The sequence below is a fragment of the Athene noctua genome, chromosome 2 (genome assembly GCF_965140245.1).
Source record: "Athene noctua chromosome 2, bAthNoc1.hap1.1, whole genome shotgun sequence".
NCBI classification, from domain to species: Eukaryota; Metazoa; Chordata; class Aves; order Strigiformes; family Strigidae; genus Athene; species Athene noctua.
The window spans coordinates 146,290,859-146,315,672 of NC_134038.1; the positions used below are offsets into that span (position 1 = coordinate 146,290,859).

The 24,814-nt window shown below is 35.0% G+C and overlaps 1 protein-coding gene across 1 annotated transcript in view; it reads right to left on the reverse strand.

Moving 5' to 3' along the window:
- Positions 1–24,814, reverse strand: part of NEK10 (NIMA related kinase 10) — a 104,295-nt gene that overhangs the window by 15,339 nt on the left and 64,142 nt on the right. The window contains exons 26-31 of the mRNA XM_074898101.1: positions 17,766–17,949; positions 17,591–17,677; positions 9,353–9,401; positions 9,097–9,134; positions 5,126–5,226; positions 1,973–2,083 (exon numbers count right to left, since the gene is read on the reverse strand). Of these exons, the coding sequence (XP_074754202.1) occupies positions 1,973–2,083; positions 5,126–5,226; positions 9,097–9,134; positions 9,353–9,401; positions 17,591–17,677; positions 17,766–17,949 (570 nt within the window). The remainder of the gene's footprint in view (positions 1–1,972; positions 2,084–5,125; positions 5,227–9,096; positions 9,135–9,352; positions 9,402–17,590; positions 17,678–17,765; positions 17,950–24,814) is intronic.

Sequence of the window (24,814 nt, forward strand, 5' to 3'; positions counted from 1 at the left end):
ATCACCATTAGAAAGAAGTCAGCACTTCTGAAACCTGAAAGTTAGTTCAGCTACTTGATTATGTGAGGAAGGATATTGCCGTTAAACTTAAAACCATCTAATTTTGAAAATATCCACTGGTAACAACTCTGACATGAAAATATCTGTGGGCAGGAAAGAAATTCCAGTTATGCATTTCTGCAGCATGTTAACACTTCTACAGTTACAGAAACAGAAGAATATCTGTTGTTGGAAGACCTTTACCCTACTACCACCAATAAGTGGAGGAATCTTTTTGTCTTTATTCTAATTAGGTTTTCTAATACATCATAGTTTAAAACCCCATGATTTTTAAATTTTATTTGCAGAAATTGCACAACCTCATAACAATTGCTGGAAAAGTTCAACCTAATTCTTTTCTCTCTTTAGGTTCTTCCTATTACCTCCAGATGATATCTATGTTACCCAACATATTTATGGTGGTGATTTTGGTAAAATATTCACCAATGCTTATCAATTCTCTGTCCTTCTAACTGCGTTTCTTGTTGTTACTTTCTATTAATTGTTTCTATAACTATTTCCTTCAAGGTAGAAATGCCCAGAACTGCATTCAGCATTTCAAAATCTTCAATTTACTACCATTTACTTTTAAAATAGTGTATTTCTTTCCTTTTCTTCATGTTTGAAACCAATCATTTCAAAGTTACCACAGTCTTACTGAAATAAATAGGTTCCTTTATTTCTGGCCATTTGAAATTTAGGTTAATTTTATAATAAACACTTCCTTTTTCTTACCATTTTTTGGGCATCCTTTCTGGAAAACATCAACTCAATAAATTATTAGCAAATATATCCCTATAAAAGTTATGGCTGAAATACAGGAATTGCTTAATGCAAATCCCAGCTTGATTTACAGGACAGCAAATTGGCATGAAACTGATGGCTCAGAGAGAGGCATCTTTAACTATCTTTCAAATGTACTACCAACGTAAACACTAATTAGCCATCTTTCACAGAATTTAGCATCTCAGATTAATTATTACAAAAGTACAGGAAGGATTTAGCATTTAGGGTCAGTCCATTCCTAGCAAACAATGACTTAGAAGACTCCACAATTCAGTACAAGTAGGTGACAATCAAATTAGATTGCACAGGGTAATTATGTGAGTGATAAGAATTCATCTTTGCCATCATATTTTAGATAGAATAACATAACTAATAACTGCATTGTCATCAGTTCAAAAATGAAATAGCTTCAATCTCCCACAGTACACAGATGCCAAGGATGTCATTTTCAGATCCTCTGCTGACTACAGTCTTCTCAAGAGATTTTTGAAGGAACATTCAGAAATTCTGATACTAGTTGTTAGCTCTTTCTCTGTTGGAGGGCGCCCATCTTGTCATTGGAAAACATGCAAGCATCAGTCTTTAGTCATGCCATTCTTGCAAATCTTCAGTATTTTTAAACTGATGACACTAAACAGTTGCTGCCACACTATGCAACAATAGGACAAGGTATGCTATAGTCAAGACACTCCGGGATGGTGCTTTCTTAAAATTCATAGTTTGAGTAGGAATACATACCAAAACATGAATAACATTGGGAAAGTAATAACAAATTAAGAAGATCTTACATAAATTAAGAATTTACATAATCTCTGTCAGCCTTTAACACAAAAAGTTGCATTTTCTTTCCTCTTCTCTTTTTGAGCTCTGAGGAGGCAAAGTCTGATTTTGCATATTAGCAGCTAGCAGATCCTCTCCATTTACAAAAATGTTCTAATGATCAGACACAAACTTGAAACTAAGCTGTAGAAACTGCTTACTTAAGAAGCCTCCATATTTTCCAAATAAAGAATTGCTAGAGAATATTCTCAATATTTCCTTTTAAAAATGGAATCTTACACTTATATTTCTGTGATATTAATATCGATATTTTAATTCAAAGAGAAGAAGAGACAGTCAACCACAGGTAGTAATTGGTGTACTACACCTTTTTCATTTCTGATTTCAGATTACAAGGATTGCTCTGCTGACTGAAGAGGGACTTCTTGAATCTCTCAATGATTCTCCTTTTAAAGTTGCATTGCAAAGCTGGAGGAAGCTACATGAAACAAAGAAACAGATGTTTTCACCGCTCAGTTACACCTGCCATAAAGATGACCTAATCAGCAGTACCATTGTCAAAAAAGTGTAGCTACACTGCAAAAAGAAACATTGATATTTAATACCATGGTGATAAACAACAGTACAATATTTGATTTAAAGGCATATTAGAATAATGCTCCTTAGTTTGTCCATTCTGTGAGGCTTGGCATACCGTATAACAGTCCCTCTAGCCTTGAAGGTGAAGACCATGATAACGAGCCTAACACAGGTAATGCTAGATTTGCCTCCCTGATCAAAGTGCCAGTATTTGGGATATTTTTCTACAGATGAAGCCCATAGAACATTAGAATAGATTTCATGTTGGCTATAATGAGTGGCTCCAGCTGAAATTAATGGAATTTAAGAAGCTTAGATCTTCATTCAACGTGTGTAGAATGGCTTCAACGGGCTCTTTAAAGGTCCTTATGTACATCTTAAAACAGTTCAGAACATTCTTTTGCTAGAAACTTCCCGTGGGAGGTAATTTACATTTCACTTGTCCATAAAGCAAAACTGATTTTGTATACTTTTTTCTCCTGTAATTTTTGTTGAAAAAATACACATCTTTCAACTATATTTACAGAAGAAAACCACAAATCATACTTTATCATGTTTTAAAGTCTTCAATAGAGAGTTCAGAAGAGCTGTCTTTCTTTGCTCTTTGAGATTTTAAAATCATGTTTATGATCCAATAGTAAATGTAAAGTTTCAGCTGTTGGTCACTGCAGTGACGCCAACCCAGTCTGATGATAATTCTATAATATGTGCTACCCTTCTGGAAGGATCTCCTATGCTGTTTCTGTATAGTTGCTTATACCTACTGACAGTGTTTGTAAACCTACGATTTTCTACCATTTAGTATACACTTTATAAGCACATCATCGATGTAAATTCATGAAGTGTCACTCTGCTGAGTTCAGGAAGCTTTTTGACTACTCAAAGAAGGTCTGACTGCTAATGATTCATGTTCAAACACTGTCACAATACACATTATAATGATTTTTTTCCCCACTGGAACAAATTACTGCTTTTAGACGGCTATAAATCTGGAACAGCTATATTGGCCTCACAGGAGTCCTGATTTGCTCTGACAAACCAGGGATCAAGGTTACATCCTAAGCATAAAAGACTGCATCAGACAGCTTGTTACATACAGTTTTTTGTTACAGATAGCTACTACTCGCTTTTCATGTAGATAAGGCCTTACACAAATGCTCTAAGTCAGATGTTGAATGTTCCTTTGTCTGTAAGTGAGTAAAAAGAACAATGCCTTAGGAAAGGCCTGCAAGATACTCCATAAACTACATGCTACTTCAATGAACTGTGTGCAGTTAATGTACCATGGGCATATTGGGATATTCTTAATCAAAAGTGGGAAAGAACAAGTCCACTGCTCGAGAAATTCGGAGCTGCCTCAGGCACTAATGTTCAATTTTAGCTTTTGTTTTAATGAAATCAGATGTCAGATCAGTTTAAAAAAACCCTCAAAACCGGCCAAGGATTTACATAATGCTTTTTTAAAAGCTTTCTCTTACATTGTTTTCCACAGATCACTCTGACTCTTGTTCCCATGGAAACTGGATTGGGAAGGCTGCTGGCAGCCAAGAACTAACAGGCAAGAACTCTCCCTTGTAAACTTCAGTTTAGAATTGTCAGCTGAAATATGCAACAGAGTTTCATAAAACAGCTATGTATTATAACAAATATTCTACCTTAGATCTGTAAAAACATAAACAAGTACAAGAGAAGCACATGGTACACAGTGAACAAGTACAGGTATGGATTGGGTTCCCTGCTTTCCCATTCCAAAGTCAGCTGATACCCAAAGCATCCAAGTTGTTACTACTGCTTCAGTGGCCAGTTCTGAGCGAGTTTTTGAGTTGCTGTTAGTTCTCAGTTATTTGGCATACACATTAGGATAACTTGCATTAATTAGTAGGCCACTTGAGAAAACCTTCAAGAGAGAGGATAGGTTCACTAATGAGCATCTTGGACTTACTCCTAATATAGCATGTAAAGACCGAATTCCTCATTTCTGTAAGCAGGGGAATGGGATCATTTCCAATTATTTTAAATAACAATTGTTTTCTTTGTCTCTGTTAATTTAATTCCTGTATTACCTGCTTTGATACCTTGACAGTTAAAAAAAAAAAAAAAAGAGACATGTAAAACACTTGCTAGTTCAGTTATGCTATTCTGTTCTAAACAAAAACAAACAAATTTGGTTCAGCAATCTGAAATCCCCTGAGGTGAAAAGTATCACTTTCCAAATATAAACACTTCATTTTGGAAAATAAAAATACGTTTATTTAATAACAGCAAATTTTACAAGTAACTTTCTTTTGGCAGCCATCTTTCTGGAGAAGAAAAAGTTTCCTGTCACATTTTTAGTTGAGAATTCAATGCAGATATATATCAGCTCCATTTTCATTTTGGAATTACCATGAAATAACTTCAACTCTCTTTCACTATGAAACATTTGAACTTAATTTTAAAATAAGCCTTAAATTTGAAAAAGATCTGACATTTCAAAATATTTAAGATTTGAACTATTGCACTAGAAATCTCAATAAATTATTACTATTTATTGATAATAAAAAATATTATGTAGTAGTTATTTAGAAATTATTGCTATAGAGGAAAACATTTTATATACTCTCCATGTCATTATATGATATTAAGTCACTTAAAATATTCATATTGCTGGCACGACAGAATGTTGTAAAACCAATTTACGGTACAATCCATTTTTCTGAGGTGAGCTGATGAATTTTTTTTTCATATGACTCAATTATTGCCATCCTCCACATAACTAATATTCAAGGTTAGTCTTTATTTAAATGATATATTTTTAAAGCATCCTGCCATCTGCAAAAATGTCAAGTTCTGTTGTTTTTAAAGAACAGTGACTAAATTAGCAGCACTTTGCAGTACCATCATTTCGACAACAGCAAATAACTTAAAAGTATAGAATGTCAGAAGCAACAGTAATGCATACTTGAGTGATGAAGATAATTTTGTGCAGCTGAATAAGAATCTGCTGAACAGGGTCACTGATCTGACGCACCTTCCTTTGTGAAACAGCAATTCCTGCTGATGCTGTAGATGACAAGAATAAAATCAGAAGGAGGGATAATTTTGTTGCCTTAATATATTAATAGCATACACTGTTAAAAACCTGTAGATGGAAATATTAAGTTTTAATGCATGACTTGTTTTTCCAATACTGTTGGGAACATAAAAGGGATAATCTAAAAACTTAAAAGGTTAGACAATGTAATTGGTAATGGGTTTCAAGAGAAAATCCCTTTCTCTAATTCATTTCTAAGTTACTCTAAGAGAAAAGAAGTATCAATATACCTTACTAATCATAAAATTTTTCCCACATTTATTCAAAACGAAATTTAAAGATACAATAAACAGAATTTTCTTATTTTAACTGATTTTTTTTTACATAGATTAACACACATGATATTTATTTTTTTATATATTTTGATGTCATGAAATTTATTTTCATTTTATCTTCAGAATTAAAATGTCTGATGTGGACCATTTGGAGAACAATTTTATTAAAATACATTTTCATGTTGTTTATAGTGATGTGTGTATCACAGCTACTTTTTGTTTCCAACATCTAGCAAGAGCATGCTTTGAGAGAAACCTCAAGAAAATGTGCAAGAAGCTATGAATCTCTTGGGTCTTCTTTACTCTGCATCAGAAAATTAGTGGTTTCCCTTCTTTGCCATAAATTCCTCCCCACCAGAGATCACCCTATCTAAATGACATATTGGTGGAGACTGCAGAAAGAACCTCTTACCAGCATTCTCTGTGATCAAAATGACATCATCATAAAGCACGTTAATGTTCATTTTTCATATTTAGTATAAAAGAACACCAATGCTAAACAAAGAATAATGCTGTAAAAATTTCTCTCTCCACAAAAGAAAGAATACAGACATTGCTCTGTATTACAGTTTGTATATTGCTTTTGCTTGTAAATTCCATAAAAATAGTAGTGTTGACCCATGAATATAAGGGAAAAGCAGGCTATAAAAACTTTTAAATGCAAAACTAATTACATATTGATAGAAAAACGCATAAGGCTAAAGAAACCCCAAAATAGGGTTATGTAAACCAAAAGTATTAACACAGATTCAATTCCCATGTACATACACATGTAATTATGAGCTACGCACATTACATACACACTATACATAATGAAAATTTTATTCCCCCTCCTGCCCCTGCCATATTATATGGGATATAAAGTTGGCCTGTAAGATGAAAAAGAAAAAACAAATTTGAAATTAAATATTTTATCAGCTTTGAAAAGTGTTCTTTCTCTTAATATATCTCCATATCATTTCTCTAAGCATTAACATTTCAAGTAGACTTGAACATTAGACAGATAAGATAAAATATTCATTGACTAATTATAAGAAGAGATCTTGAAATTGGAGATGTACAATAAAAGTAGGGGCACTTTGAGAAAATAACGTTGCTATAAGTTGCTTCTAATATTTTCTTCTAAAACAGACATTACCCCCCCCTTTTTTTTAAAGCATATTGTATTTGAACATTTCCTTTAGCTTTTACCTAACAACAAGCACAATAGATATGCATACACAAATTCACAAGGAGTTCACACACATGCTTATATTTTAGTGCTTAACTATTTAATTGAGTATCCAGATATGATTTTTGCTAAAAAGCATCCATCATACCTGGTGACAATGACACCACATTTTGTAGTATAAACTCTGAAGTAAAGAACAGAGTCAGTTTGTAATTAAAAGGAAAAACAATACAATCGAGAATATTACAGTACTTCAAACATTTAGGCTTCCTCATATCATTTTTATTAGATTATTGTTGATTTTATTTTGATAAGTGTGAATTAATTATCAAGGCAAGGAGCAAGAAAGCTGAATTTTTCTTATCTTATGAAAATAGTGAATAAATGTAAACCTGTTCCTCTTCCTCTAAAGCTAGACTACCATTCTCTGTCAAGCAAATCCACGTACATAATGTATACTTTTCATAGACAAAAGCACTGCGAAGGAAGTCACGCATGATCAGAAGCTATGGTTTACTTTCAGCAAAATTTATTTAACACAACAATTTTAACATGTTCATTTACTTCTATGTGTTAAAATCGGAATATATATATATATATCAGCTATGGGGAGATACTTATTTCTTGGGATCAAGAACTGAAAACAAAAGCAGAAAGTGAAAAGTTATTTCCCCCACTGAACTACTGTTTGGTACTTACACAAACAGCCATTAAACCAGATATGGCCTTGGTCGTCCAGGATTTGAGACAGATATACTTGTCTGCTGTAGGTATATTTTTTCTTGTAGTACAAATAGCTTTGTGATTAAAAGACTGCACTTTTTTTCTAAAGCAGAAGTGCCTGATTTACCAGCTAGTAATATGAAATATCCATGTGATATTTTTCTTGCCATATTCAATGGCATGTTTGAAAAATACTAGACAAAGGCAGCTTGATAAGAAGCAAAATCAAATTCACTTGACTACCTAAATGAGTGAGCGTTACTTAAAATTTACAAAGCACAGTAAACTCAGTACCAATTCGTAGGTATTATACCTAAAAGGCTGACTATATTTTGCTAACTAAAGAGCATTATGAATTTACCTATCGAACCAAAAAAAAGACATCACAATTTATTTGTGTTCAATGGAATAATTTTAATTCCAGGCATAAGAACCAACAGAGAAATACTGCTGATCAAGCTTTAGGTAATTTAATAGAATTAGGACATAGAAGTAAATATACATTCTACAAATTGTGCAGATTTACAAAATATCATTCAGATTTTGAATATAACAATTAAACCAAACAGAACAGCTTTATTCTTATTTACCTAGTTGCTCCTCTATTATGCTTTGCCTGCTGCAAAAGAGTATAGAGCCAAAACTAAATCAGTTTTTTGAATTTTTATGTGGCAAATCATTTGTTATTTATGATTTTTGATCTTGTGTATTTAAGTCATACACACTCTCAGACCCAGAGATTAAATAAAAGCTTACCAGCAGACTGCCACCATAAAACACTTAGTGTTATCACTGAAGAATAGTAGTTAACAAAATTATCTTTCCAAGTGGCATATTAGACCTGGAAGCTAAGAAAAGAGCTTAGGTCCAAGTATTGGACTTCAGCCAGCAGACTGGTATCTCTCTCAAGTACAGTCTAAACTACACTTCTGAGGCTAATTTAGGTCCATATACTAAAATTTCCTATTATATAAGTAAATTTCCTATTATATAAGTAAATAATATAGATTTAGAATAATGCCTAAATTTAGACCATATAAATATTTTTAAAATGTTCTAAAATACATGTTTTCTAAAATATTATTCTAAATATTTTCTAAAATATTATATGCCACAAGAAGAGCACTTTTGATCTAGCTCAGAAAAAGTATCTCAAGTGGAAAACTTGTTTCATCAGTGATGATGTATAAATACATGATCATTTACAAGGGCTCTACAAAATGTTCCTTTCATAGGAGAATTTCCCATTGCATTCAGAAGTTTAGCAAGGATAATGACCATTAAAATGAGCTCTTGCTGATTTACTACAGGAATTAATATTTTTTAAAAATTCCTTAAGGAAATTTCAGATAACATATTTGTATCTGAAATGTAATTATCTCCTCTTCTAACATTTAAAAATATAATTATTAGATAATATTATGATTTTTCATATTGCAAAGAACTACAACTGAAAGACTATGAGACTGCCACCCTGTCACAAACTATTATCTTAGCGTGGACCTTGCGTATAAGTGGAGGCACTCTCAAGACCAGATCAATAGTCAGTAAAGTCGAAGAAATAAAAGAGGAGACAGTCTGCATGCAACAGGAGAATAAGGTTTAAATACTTGGAAATCATTAGGTTTAATTTAAGTTAAAGTTTGATTTTGTTGCAAGCACAAAATTACCTGGTCGCAGTCTTGATCCTGGACCTTCAATATAACCTCTAGTATTATTTAAAATTAAAAGAAAAAAAAATAGTTTTAATTGTGTTTAACATCAATGACTGTACAGGAAATATCAGTATATGAAGCTGCAGTGGTAAATAAGGAAATGTTTCATGAAGGCAACTGCACAACTGTTCCACTGTGAAACGACCAATTGGAATTGATCATAACAATGATCAATTATATAACCTATATTAAAATCAGAAATCATACCTACCTAACCTGAGATTGTCTTTCAGAAGCACTAAGACTTCGTTTAATTATACCTGAAACAAATGTATAAATATTATCTCTGGATTAAAATATATATATATATATATATATATATATATATATATATATATACACATACATGTAAATATTTTCTACTTCTCAGACATGGTATCAAAATAACCTAAAAAGCAGTGTTAAACAACCTTCAAAGACCCGTTTGACTGTGGAATTGCTGTTTGATGTATCAAAGATTTGTTTGCATCATAACTAAAATCTCAGCCCTGCACAGTATTTTAATAAATACTTTCAGAATTTCACATAAACTAACAACACATGCTGATTAGATGTCCACAGAAGATGTACCTGGATTTGCATTAAATTACTACAGTTACAGCTGCCACGTAGTCACAATATTACTCTAGGTTTTTATCCAGACTAGAGACATTTACATGTTTTCTCAGAGGACCTTTGATGGATTGTCTAAACTTTGTTTTACCAGAGTTTTATTGCCACCATTCTATTAGCTAACTACTCAAACTACTGCATGTGCAATATCTTACTTCTTAAATAATCCCACTGATTTTAAGACGCTGAAGACAGGGGTATGACCAATCATTGGTCAAATATCTAATCAGCAATAAAACTGAACTGAAACATTTATGTCATATCTTGCATAATGCCAACAAAATTTGTAGAGGGAGGGGTAATGTTTGATGATATTTATTATTATGCACTTGGAAAGCATTGTCTTAAAGCAAGTATTTGTCTTAAGCATGTCTTAAGACATTCCTATAAAACCATTCCTTTGATGGTAATTTTGACATATAAGACCACTCTCTCCTACAAATGTTATCTTTTTTGAATCTTCCTCATCTTGAATAAGGAATAAGTATATGTTTAAATCTAGACATATTTCAGCTAACTGAAGGTCTGAGTAGGAAATTCTACAACAGTTTTCCTATACAATTATTGCATTTTAATATAATACTCTGCATCTTTGTTTACATGAGATGTTTCTTCCAGACTAGTTACATCACAAGCATTATCATAAAACAAGAACAGTAGCTAAGAAAAGAAAGATATTACACCGAACTTACTCTAGTTTTCCCATTGTTGGTCTTGTTACAGCAATTATATTAGTTCTACAGCAATAGTAGAGGACTTTCAGAGAGCAAACACATTTCTGAGAGTCTTAAATCTTTTCTTTGTGTTCAAACATACTTTCTGTTATGCTCTGAAATACAGTGCCTCTTTTTTTCCTACTTTTATGAGATCCTCTGAATTTAAAAAAAAAAAAAAAAATCCTGAAGAAGGCTTGCATCTGTCACACAGAATCCACTTTAAAAACAAAAGAAATGATACATCTTTAGGCCAAATCTTTCTCCTTAAAAAGAAGACACACAGACAGACAGAGAATGAAAGAAAAAGAAACAGTATTTTATTCCTCACTAATGCTTTGCAAAACAGATATTAAAACTCTGTAGTAGTCCCAAAAGAAGGTTTGATAAGAGCAGTTGATTTATATAAAAGCAAATAAACTAGGCCCTTATGGAAGCAAAGATACTTCAATTGACTTTAACACTGACAGTAAAATAGATCGTAAAATACAATGTGCACTGTCTAAAAAGTAAAAACAGCCTTTGGAAATGAAAAAATATGATTGTGCCTATTCAAGAAACAGATATTTTACCTGCTTAGGATGCAGACACAATATTACAGATACAAAAGTAGACTGACTGAACCTGAATCAGGTTCCTTGGGGTAAGGATTTTGAGTGACAACCTCAGACACTGTTATAACAAAGTCTATACTATGTTATGGGAGTATGTGTGAGAAAATCTGTAGCAGAAGGCACTTGGCTAGAAAGCTAAATTTCAACACAGCTGTTTGCTAGAGTTTTAAAAACAGCTCCCCCTTCCAAGCATTCATATACAAAATTGGATTTGAAATACTATACCCTTTGGCTGTTTCGAATAAATGGTCTCTATCAGTAAAGGGCTCATATCCAAATTTGCTTAATTAGTTTAATGACTCACCACATTTGATCTGCTAATCCACCAGTTTATGAGTGTATTTACAAGTGCATGATATTTCACACCAAAGAGTCTGTCTCACCACTCACTGTACATGGCAGATGCAGTATTTTCTGATTCATATGCTAAAGTTAGGAAAATATGTATTTATGCTAAAAAAAAAGCCAAAACCAAACAAATAGAAATCATGATGCAGAACATCACTAAACAATAGCCAATAGCCTTCAGCCCTATTTCTATTACTTATTATTATGAAACCCACTGAGCATCTAGCACTGAGATCGGAATTTCTTTATGTTAGACACTATGAAAACACATTGGAATAATTTCTTCAGTAACTAAGCACAAGGAGACTCAGACATCTAAAAATCATTGTAACAAATACATTCATGCGTGTAGACACATACTCATCAAACACTAATGATTTTAGTTATAATCCTTTGTCTTTTTGTGTAAGAGATGCTAACCATACAAACACAGACAGGGAGTAAGAAACAACATAAATGTGTAGGAAAGTTAACTAACGTAAGTCATGGAGTGCATAGTGCATCCTGATGTTCAGCCAGGGTGCTACCTGGACCATAAGGCCTTTGACACCGTTTCCCACAGCCTTCTCCTGGTGAAACTGGCTGCTCGCGGCTTGGATGGGCACACGCTTCACTGGGTAAAAAAACTGTCTGGATAGCCGGGCCCAAAGAGTTGTGGTGAATGGAGTTAAATCCAGTTGGTGGCCGGTCATGAGTGGTGTCCCACAAGGCTCGGTGTTGGGGCCACTCCTGTTTAATATCTTTGCTGATGATCTAGACAAGGGGATCTAGACACCAAGTTGGGTGGGAGCGTTGATCTGCTCGAGGGTAGGGAGGCTCTGCAGAGAGACCTGGACAGGCTGGAGCCATGGGCTGAGCCCAACTGGAGGAGTTTCAATAAGGCCAAATGCCGGGGGCTGCCCTTGGGCCACAACAACCCCCAGCAGCGCTACAGGCTTGGGGAGGAGTGGCTGGAGAGCTGCCAGTCAGAGAGGGACCTGGGGGTGCTGACTGACAGCCAGCTGAACAGGAGCCAGCAGTGTGCCCAGGTGGCCAAGAAGGCCAATGGCATCCTGGCTTGTGTCAGCAATAGCGTGGCCAGCAGGGACAGGGAAGGGATCTTGCCCCTGTACTCGGCACTGGTGAGGCCGCCCCTCGATTCCTGTGTTCAGTTTTGGGCCCCTCACTACAAAAAGGACATTGAATGACTCGAGCGTGTCCAGAGAAGGGCAACGAAGCTGGTGCAGGGTCTGGAGCACAGGTCGTATGAGGAGCGGCTGAGGGAACTGGGGGTGTTTAGTCTGGAGAAGAGAAGGCTGAGGGGAGACCTCATCGCCCTCTACAGCTCCCTGAAAGGAGGGTGCAGAGAGCTGGGCATGAGTCTCTTTGATCAAATAATAAGCGATAGGACAAGAGGGAATGGCCTCAAGAGCCAGGGAAGGTTTAGACTAGATATTAGGAAGCATTTCTTTCCAGAAGGGGTTGTTAGGCGTTGGAATGGGCTACCCAGGGCGGTGGTGGAGTCCCCATCCCTGGAGATGTTTGAGAGTAGAGTCAACATAGCGCTGAGGGATATGGTGTAGTTGGGAACTGTCAGTGTTAGGTCAATGGTTTGACTAGATGATCTATCAAGGTCTTTTCCAACCTAGATGATTCTGCGATATTTCATTTTACCATGGTTACTCTTTTGACATGGATGGGAAGAGCAAGACAACATATGTTTGTTTAAGTGCCTTGCAAGAGGGAATTCTCAGTTTAAGATGATCTCAAGGAAAATGAAATATAAATCCTTCATCTCTTTCCTGTCTTGTGCCCACCCTTGTTAGAATGTGAAAGACACACAGAAGGCAAAGCTTTTGATTCTCATCAGTGTCCCTATTCTGAAGAGTTCTATGAAAATTGCTTGAGAACATTAAAACATTAAAAAGACATATATACACACATAAATGAGGCATCAAGAATTTTTCTGACTGCTACTTTGGTCATTAATAGCTGATGTAATTAAAGCAACTTTTTTTGCTCACTAGCAGTGACTACATGTACAGCAACAGAAGCTGCCATAAACATAATCTAAGTGTAACTCAAGCATCATACTGGAAAACCAGGTCTTGGCAGATTTTGTTCTAGCTACTGTCTTCAACAAAGTCCCATTAGCCTGAGGTCTCAAAAGAAATCTAAATCTTAAAAGTCAAAGTCAAATTGGGCAAATCAAGTCTACAATACATTGTAAGATCTCCAAAATTCTTCACAGACAGTCCATTGTGCAAATTATAGGTTTCTTGATGCAATAATAATTTTCAACAAATTTCCTAAGCTTTCCCTTCACAATCTCAAGAACCATATATAATAGATGTGAGATGATCTTAACCCTAAGATTTACCAAACAATCTAAATATCATATGTAAAGAATAAATATCTTCTCAAATCATCATATCCACCAAAGAATACAACTGGTCTGAATTTAAAAAAAAAACAAAACCAAACAAACAACACACACACCCCCCCCAAAAAAAAAAAAACAAACCCAAAACAGAAAAACACTGTGATCACAGAACTTGCAAGATACAAGGTAGCTGTCTGCAATTAAATTTTGAATGAAAATACTAGTTCCAGACAGCAAGTGACCTTACTGAATGAGTATTTATTTTCTACTGTGTTTGCTGTCATCTTCAAAAATAATTAAATTTGGAGCTAAGTGATGACCTAAACTCAGAGCCCAATCATTTACTACATACAACATGCAGAGTTCCTATTTTGAGAGTATCCTTGTTTCAGAAATCCCGTTATTCAGCTGGATACTTTTGACTGCTTTGAGCATTACCCGGACAAGACACAAGTCCTGGCACTGTGTAAACAAGTCATTTTTCTAAAAGCTCAAAGAAAGATATAGCAGACTCTTCTACAGTTACATCACTAGAATATTCTTCTGGCAGATCTGTGGTCTCTTCATGGTAACTCTGAATACTATCCCACTGCAGAAATTCTGGCAAGGAAAGGAGTCCTGAACATCAATGTCTTTGCCTATTGGTCACAGGTTAGATAAATTCAGAGATTTGTACAAATACTGGAAACATATGTTAAAAGTATGAGGTAACAGGAAAACTCATACAAAAAAGAGCAAGGTACAGCACAACAGGACTGTGCATTGAGACTTCTTAACCTCATGAAAAGCTACTAGCTAAACAATTCTGAAAGGGGCCTATTGTATGCTTACCTTTTTATTGTGAGGAAGTTCAGAGGGCAAGTACATAAAACCCTAGGGACTAGGGTTTTCTAATAGCATACTTTACACAGAACTAGTCTTTCAATGTATTTAGGACATTGCAGTGTAAATGAACATGATTCAAAAAGATGAAAAATATTTTCCAAAAAGTGTTCCCAGACACAGGGTAAACTTTTAAACTCACTCACTGACATACTAGCTCTGTTGAACTACTATGCATTAAGAGATACCATGTATTTTCCTGCTATTTGGTTTTACCAGCAGAAATGCAGGTACAGTTGCACTGTAAATCAAAACCAAGTAAAAACCCCTTAAATATGACTCAGCTAAGGTAAAGGTGAGAACCTTCTTGATTTTAAAATAAGAAAAAATGCAACTAATAAGCTATTAACATCCCATCACTCTGTTGCTTTTTGATTCAATATGTCCCTATCCTCTGTCAATCTTTATAATTTCAAATTATAAGGACTTCAGGGAAAAAACACACATCTCAGTACTGCTTCTATGCTTCTGAAATACACAGAATCTTGCTCCTATAGGATTAATCACTTTGAGTACCATGAACAACTATTTCAGAATCTACATACCCTGCATTTGGCAATCTTAGTTGTTAAAGGAGCTGGTCTTGTAGAACTACATTGCCTAGACTAAGAACAATAATTCTTTTCTTGAAGCAGAATTGAAAAGCACAGGGTATGTAAAATTATTAAAAATATTATGACAATTAGTGGACTATAAAAAGATCTAATCACTGTTACACTGTCACTCACATGTATACCAGCTTTGTGTCACTGAACCACTCAACATACTACAAAATACCACCCCAGTTTTAAATTAGAGTGGTATTTTTCTACATTTGCAGATCATGTTCTCTCTGAAAGTGATGTGATGGCAGCATGATTAGACAAACCCTTTCAAGATCCTGATCAAGATACCCATAATTGAAACCCACATTTTCATGTTAGCTGTTTCCAAATCAGCTAGATAAAAGTTGGTCACATTTCCCCTGTAATGCTGACATGCTTGACAAAACCATAGTTGATAATTCAAACACTGTTAGTCACTTCTTAGCAATGAATGGAGCATAACCCAAGCAATACCCAAGTATTCTGAATTTATAATAATTTTTTTAAAAGCTATCTTTTCTTTTTCCTTGAAAAGAAAAATTTGCCAACATTAATTACAACTGATCTACAGTGCTAACTTCAACATTAAGTAGAAACTACAGGTGATCTAAAAACATATGACTGCATAATTATTTTTGTGAAAAGGCAATCCTGAAGTATCTATATAACAAACTCTATCCTGGGAGGAAAATGGACAATGACTTCTAGAAATGCTGATTAAAGTTACTGGGATTAATAAGAACTGACTGGATCTTTCCACTTAAAATACTTCACTAAATCAATAGAAACCTGTCACAAAAATATTTAAATATTAGAAAAAGTTGATGATTTTTTGATGTCCAAATCTTAAAGAAAAATTAACAAGAAAATTATCATCAATAATGCTTTGGGTGTGATGGGTTACAAACTACACAAAGAGTTCAAATGTCTGTGTACAATGCTGAACCAGCCCACAAAGAATTACATTTCTGGGAGACATACAATATATAATTCTTCAGTATCAACACCAAAATAGAACATTGCCTCCACAGGCTCCTTTTCTTCAAGAGGTTCCTTCTATGCAGCCCCCTCCCACAGTCAGACCAGGCTTCCCTGTACCCTGTAACCTTCTTTGTTACTCTCTTAGCAAAAGAAAAGTAAAAAAGAAAAAGTGCTTTCTTATTTTTTTTTTTTTTAATAAAACTTTGGTAATAAAGTCAGGTTCTCCAGCTTTTAGAATGGCAGGCTATCCAGTTACAATTAGCAAATTATACTAATGGATTTTAAGTAGAATTATCAAACCATTTATTTGCCCTGCACTAATGGCTAGACATTTCAATTAAAAACAGACATCTTCCTTCAGTAGCTGGGCCAAAATCTGAAGGAATCCAGCTAGCAAATAGGAATACAAACAGATTAAGTAATTATATTCTATGTTTTTGAAGCCTGGAACCTTGCAACAATAAGATTTTTGTTAATCTTTAGGCAGCTGTATTTCCTTCATCATTTAAAAGTACCGTTTAAATCACCCACAGATTTTCTGTCAGAACCTCATGGGATGAAGGGAAATCTCAAATTTTGCTCAGTTCTAATATCAATCTTTTTCTTCTAGTATAAAATGCTCTTTGATTTCCTCTAATCAGAATCCCATTCCATTTAATAGGTAGATCACGGTAGGTCATAATTTAGCAGGTATCTCACAGTGGTTACAGATGTTTCACATCTCTTTTTTAAATTTTCATGTTTAGGATATAATCCAGAAAAACTATACTTAAAATAACATCCCACACAGACGGTGCTTTCCTGTCTGATTACCATAAATAACTACAGGCAGAATTAACGCTGTGTTTTGTCACATAACCCCTTTCGAATTCAAATCTAATTGTTAAGCATTCCTTCAATTACATTCAGTCAATTCATCTAGAGAGCTAAAACTTGCCTCTTTCAACTTTCTTTTTTACACCCTCTAACAGGGAACTCCATTTTTTCATATGCATAGCATTATTGTTACTGAGACAAAAGTTTTCACGCTCTCTTGTCTGTTTCTCATCAACATGAGTTATCTTATACTTCAAATTTAAAAACACCTTCTTTGTCAAGTTGCCCAATAATATTCCAGTTTTCATAGCCATTACAGCAAAATATGGGGACAAAAACTACACAAAGACTATGTGATGCAAAACATATTAGACTGGAAATGGCCATCACAAAGGCACAGTTATTTTATTTTTCTTTCCTTACGACGCACAACAGATAGTGAACTTGCAACAAATCATGAAATACCCTAATATTTCAGAATAAACAACTACTTTGCTGTTAAAAAGTAATGTACACTTCATTCTCAAGGAATCTTACCAATAGCAGACTCTTTAAAATGACTTGAACTGGAGCTGCTTGAGTTGTCCAATATGTCCAGCTCATCATCTAATTCGGAGAACATATCTGCACATAAAAATGAATGTAAAGAAGATTTTAACCTGCCTCTGACCATCATAATAGTATCCCTGATACTTCTTTTGCTAATGACTACCTTTCTCAGAGTTCTCTGAAGTGCTGTGATGCTCTACCAGGTTTTCTTCATATGTTCTTTCCTCATCTTTTCCACATGGAGATTTACAACTTTCAGCTGGGTGGTCAGTATTTTCAAAAAATTCACTTTTGCAACTGGCTACTCCACTGCTGCTCCTATGAAGATTCAACTTCTCATAATTTTTCTGACAACAAAGAAAAAAAAGGAAATGTTACACATTGTCCTTACCCAGCACTCATTAGAAAACCTGCAAATCAAAGTGTCAGTTGTGTATACACACACATGAAAATGTACATTCTGTTCCCACTCAGCTGCCAGTCCAGGACTACATGGTACCTGGTTCAGCCACTGATTCTAATTTTAGAACAAAACTTTTGAGCTGTTAATCTAGACAAATTATTTCTAACCTTTACATAAAAGGCATCTTTGTTCTTGATGGTCTGTTCATAGCAAGCACTGAAAGTGAAGAAAATGAAACAAATGCCAGACCAGAAAGAAATACCAAACAACAACAACAACAATAAAAAAGACTGAACAAAGATAGTAGGTTCCCAGGTACAAGCAACAGGAGATTTACTCTCTTCCAGCTTAGATAGTAAACGGCAGACCAGTTCCGGACAGCACAAAATCTGCACAACAGTCAAAATGGTAGTAAAATATGAAGAGAACGTGATACAATGTGATGCCAGAGAGAATCCCCAAGGCCAAACTGACCAAATGCTGACCAGCACTGCAAAGCAGAGCTAAGAAAATCAAAATATGGAATAGAAATTATTTGCCTGTAACATTTAAGTGCTGAATCTTATCTGCAGAATGGGGTTCTTTAATGAGGATAAGACTGCTGCTGCCAATATTTATAGCTTTTCTGGAAAGAACAAAGATCCCTGATCCCTGTTATTGCTTCTATTTTAATACAACATATTTTGAAGGCAGACTGTTTTTATGATGTCTTTATATATTGTTCCGAGTCTTCTCATATTATTTCTGTTGGGCATAAATAAATTCATGCTTCTTTTTACTTTGTCTTTTCAGAGTAAAGTGGGATTAAAAAAAACCAGGAGATATATCTATAAATATATCAGATTAAACAAATTGTTACCTTTAATATTACAGTAATTTCAGGAGATAATACTTATATCCCTACCAAGAGCGTCAAAGACAATTTGGTGTGTATCTAAGACAATGTTCTTCCAGAGTTTTTCCCATGAAATATTTTGACCTTATTGGTCACACAGCAAAATGGGTGCGCTAGAAACTCTTTCTCCTACAGCAACCTAACCTCACCCTTGAGCACTGACTATACCACTGCCTCTGTGTAACGGTCTGCTTCAATTACTTCCCCATCTTTTCTTCTGTTCCCAAAACTATAACTTAACTTGTAAGAGATGGCTTGTCAAGTTTTTCTCTCTAAATTTGGGTGGGAAAAGACCATTTTATACTGAAGAACTGGACTGAGCTTATGTCCAAGATGCCACAATATCAGTGACTGCAGTGTAGCACATCATGGCAACCACTAACAATGATTCTCGGGCTCACTTAAAGAGAGCAGCATAGTCTTAGCACATGAGCACACTTATTGTGCCCTGAACAGTCAGTGCACAATTACTGAAGAGAACGAACTCACCTGTTCTACATCAAAGAAAAAAAAGTAAAGAGAGAGAAAGGTCAGATTGCAATGGACTTTTCAAACTTAAATCTCCTTTCAACACTTCCAGTTCTGAACTTCACACTCAAATGACTGTTAACAGTAACTTGTAAATCAGGTGGAGCTAAGGGGATAAAAAAGGTCAAAAAGACTGCTGTTACCAATTGGTGTCAGATCTAAGTCGTGTCACATAAAGAAAGGAAACCTGCTTGAAATGCATGAACTGAATTCTGTAGACCTCATGATAAAAATAATTGTCAGACCTGCTAGAGAAACTGTTCAGAGATCAGTGAAACAGATCCTAACGCCTTAAAGCAGTTATATAAACTGTAAAGCTATAACCTATCTATACATAAAATCTGGTCCATTTACATAATATCTGAACATAGAAAACTACAGTATTTCATTACTTATCTGAGAGTAATAAATACATTTACTGCAATATATTTTGCCCTACCTAGACAATAGCTAATAATTTTCGAAAGTGAGATTCCATAATATTGTTTCTCTTTTGAGTAGGGCACCTGACTGATTTAGAAGGACAAAAGTACCCTGACTGGAGGAGGCTGGGATGTGAGTTCAATGACACTTCTGCTCAGCATTGGAGTGGGACCATAAGGACCTAAATAAGGATGCAAATATATAAAGAACATGATTTTGTGAGAAGAGAACGGAGAAGTATTCTCCAACACCTTGAAACAAGCACTTCCATATGTCTGAGAGAGACTTCTTTCAGATAAGCAGAAAGACAGATACTTATCTTTTGAAATCTATGAAACAGTCATGGACATCACAATTCAAAACATCACAGACATTGAAACATGAGTTAGGCTGATACATGTTCATGTGAGTCCAGTATTTTACAAATCTGTCTGGAGGCTTCATCCAGTTTATTTTCACATTTTCATAATAAACTAGTAGCTCAGTTTCCTCATGCATCAAATTGTTTGCCATCTTTGTTGAAACAAACACTGCTTTCTAGTATAAACACAGTTCAAACAAAAATCTAAGGAGAAAAGAATCTCTGTGCAAAAAATGTTCAAATTATGAACCAAATACTTTTTCTTTTTTTTTTTCAGGATTCATCTTTGTTTATGACTGAGCAAAAGCATCTCTGGAAACACTTGAAATTTGTATCCCAGCCATGAAGCAAGCTGTCTACAGGCTGAGACTCTTCATCCATATCCTGTATATTTGCACTGTCTCTCTCTTCACTGGTTACTATTACCACTGTAAAATCAGATATACTCTATTTTTGGAGAAGTGAAACCTAAATTGGTCTTTTCAACTTCCAACAGGAATCTAATCTTTTATAAATTGAAATTAACACCATCCAAAAAAAAAAAAAAAAAAAAAAGAAAAAAGAAGGTTTAACTAAAATAAAGATATTGATCTTTTGTTTAGCTCTGTTCTGTTATATTGCTGTCCAGGAGAATTAACTTTTCTGTCTTCAAGAAATATAGAGCTCTCTAGTGGCACTTGTAAACACTAGTTAATTAATCTTCTTTATTAGAGACAAGTAATTACAGCATTATACTAGTCAACTGAATTTCTATTTCAAGAAAAAACCCCACAAACCTACTTCCATTCAAATCATTTGTAAAAAACTAGAAGATAGAAATAAAATGAGCAGCAGCTAACATGAAATTGTCATGAAAAAACCCCTATTAAACCTATGTATTTCTTTCTAGGAACAAGAAGTAGATGCTATTATAATGGTTTTAGTAAGACTTTTGACAATGTTTCTCATGACATCTTATAAGAAACCTAGTGAAGTGTGACCTGGATAAAAATCATGATCAGTTGGCTGTATAATTGACCATAAAAATTGTACTGAACTTGGTAAGTACTTTGAGTGTTTGTTAAACTGAAAATGGGTAGTGAACAGAATTTTTCAGGATCCCTTCTGACCTTGTTCCAAAACCGTTCAATGTTGTCACTGAATTACGATGATAATCTGCATAATAGAATAGAGCACCTGTTAAATGAGACAAGACTGTGATACATTCACATCATATATCATATTACAGCATATACATTATACACAGAGTTGCATCAATGCAAGTGACAATTGGTGTTGAAAGTTTTGAGAAACTGGAGAAACTAAAGGAACTGATGAAGTTTAAATAGGGAAAATGCAAAGTTTTATGAGCAGGGAAAAACAAGTGTACAAATGCACAGACTGGGGAAGGGTTGGTCAGACAGCAGCTCTGCAGGAAAAGTTATGGGGATTTTGGTGGATCAGAAAACTCAATGAGACCATGCTGTTACAAAAAGGTAAACATCATTCTGGGATGTATAAAGAAATGAATCATCCCTAAGAACTGTGTAATCTTTCTATTTGGTACCAATAAGGTTCTCAGTTGGAGTAATTGAGTTCAGTTTTGAACACTAAAAAAACCATGGAGAGACAAGAAGAGAAACAAGGATAATCTGAGGTCTATAAAACTCAACTTTAAAAGTAAGACTGATGGAATTTGATTATTGAGTCCAAATTAAAAATTACAAAGGGGAGATACAACATATAAGAGAAAATAAATAACTCTTACATATTTCCACTGTGGGGAGGACAAAAAGCAAGCAACTTAAGCTGCAACAAGTAAAATTTAGTTTACACCTTAAGACCACCTAACAGTAATTAAGTGTTCAACTGTGGCATCTAACTGGGATCCTGCAGAGAGAAGTAAGTGTTCATACACTATGTAACAAGTTTGAATGTGCTCAGTAAATGCAGTGTTCTGGGGATATTCTTGACTTAGTGCTCTCAGAGCACTTATATGACACTTGAGAGTGGGTCTGAAAATTTCAAGTGTGTGGTGGTCCCTGCTGGGACCCGAGACCATGCTGCTGTTGTCCCTCCCCCACCCTCGGACTGGACAGGGCAGAGAGTGAGATGCAAACCCCTGGGTTGAGATAAGGAAAAATTTAATACAACAGTGTAACAAACAATAAACCAAACATTAACAATAACAACAAGCAGTAATAACAGTAAACAGGACAAAAGATACACAGAGATATACTAACAGGGTAGAGCAGCCCCGTTGCAGCTACCCTCCAGGACAAAAAGCAACACAGAAACTGTTCCTGCGCTTGGGCACCTGGACCTGACCTCAGGCTGGTATGGAATAACCTGGCTAGAGCTCCCTCCCCACTGCTGAGGAAACTTAACCCTATCCTAGCTGAACCAGGACAAAGTGTCATACACATCCCATATGTGCACATGCATATGCCCATCTAATATCTGCTGGAAACAAGACATACATAACACATCTACTCTGTCAAGCATACAAAGCAAGACCAAAGTTTTCTGAAAACATCAGACTAACTGCACATACAGTATATATGATATATATATTATATATACACACATATATACAGTGTATATGTGCTATGGGTATGGCTAGAGTTTCCAATTATCTTCTGACAGGGCTTCAGGCATCCTTATGGTTTTCCAGATGTTATCTTCAGATGGAAAAAAAAAAAGAGTCATTCAGACATGTGATCACTGACTGTAAAGACAGTTTTTGCATTTCTGCTGGTTCCAAACTATTCCCTAATTTCGTATAGTTTGCCTTGGGAGAGACCTTCTATCACTTGGTATTTTTATGACTGACTGTTCAAACACCCATCAGAAGTGACAGGTAGCTCTAAGACTTGGAGATGGACAGGATAATCTCTGACAACTCTTGCTGCCTTATATTCTCTAAATCTACTGAAGCACTTTGATGCACTAACAAATGGATTTGTCCTTAATATTTTGATTATACATTTTCACAGGTAGCAACTTGGCTGTGATGATTATTTTCTACATTCAAACTTTCTACATTCTCCTTTAAAAAATGATACCTCCAAAACAATTTTTGCATAATTATTTTATTCCCCAAATAGTATAAATCTAAAAAGGTTACTTTCTTCCTATAACACCAACTATAATTTCTAACATTTAAACTTTAATTTCAGCACCTGCTACATAAATGCCAAAACAGAATGGTGTCAGGTCAAAATCAATGGAAAGATGGAAGAAGAAAACAATTTGTGAAAATGCAAGCTTTCGTGACATTCCTGAGTCCTCACTCATTTCAAAAGAAATGAGAATTTGCATGCAGATGTGCACAAACAAGCACTATCACCCAATATTTTTTTAATTTTTAATAACTTTTTAATAATCAAATTTTAATAGAAATAGGAATATTCTAACTTAATGTAAAGATTGGACTGTATTGCTGCAATATTAATAACTTGCTGCATTATAAGTGTTTGAAAACCAAACATACTCTTTGCTTCAAGCACTACAAAACCAGTTGCTGCATTCATACAGAGTTCTTTTAAGAAAAAAATACAAAAAAACCCCCAACTTTTAGGCATTGATTGGCTGAATTGGGCAAAATATATTTCTAAACACAAAGAAAATGGAAACTGAACATTAATTCCATCTTTATGTGTTTTTCTGAGTTAAAAATAAATAGATTAATTTTAAAAAATGCTAACTAAGCACTACTTTGTAATGCATGTGGTGATGCTTAGAAACTAACATGATTATTAGCACAATTGCCAACAGTGCAGAACTGAATTGAGGTATGGGGAGAAATGACTTGGTGAAAACACAGTTAAATCACTGTGTTTCTTTCCCTTTCAGATAGCTGTGATCCTGTTGGCATTTATTCTAAAAACCTGAGGAACCTGATGGCTCATTTTAACTACAAGAGTTGTCAGTAGCCTGCAGGATGGTTACAAAAGTATAGATTATTAAACCATGAGCTTTAACCCTTTCTGTTTCAGCCAGACATCCTTGTGGATGAAGAAAACGATTGGGGAAAAAAGGAAATCCATTCCTGTGGATAAAGAGGAGTGGGAGCAGTAGCATGCTCTGTATTTACAGGTGTACCTACAAAATGCTTCACAATTATTTACCTTAACATCTTTGTGAAAGAAGGGACATACAAAGAAATCCCAACATTTCTCAAGACTTTAGATAGACCATTCATGCTTCTAAACCAATCTAGAAAAAGACATAATACAATCTACTCTTAATTATCTACAGGTGGATTATGAAGGTTTATGCCACAGATGGAAGACAGGAAACTGCATCAGCCTTTTCAGGTCTGGCCAGGCTCTTTAGTTTAGATATAGTCCTGTCTGAAAACAGCTATACTGCTTCTTTCACTATGTCCAGACGACAAATAGTAGAACTGCTTCTGCAGGAGAGTGCAAGGAAGGCTACTTAACATAAACTGTAATCAAGCTGCCTGGAAGCAGAATAATCAGAGTACGTCTCCTAGCAATAGCATCCTAATCCACTAGAGGCGTAATATCTTGATACCTGCCGATCTAGGTCTAGGAGGGCCAGTGTTGACCTGCAGCTAAAAATCCTATCTAGAGGAAGATGACTCACGTTGGGTTTGTA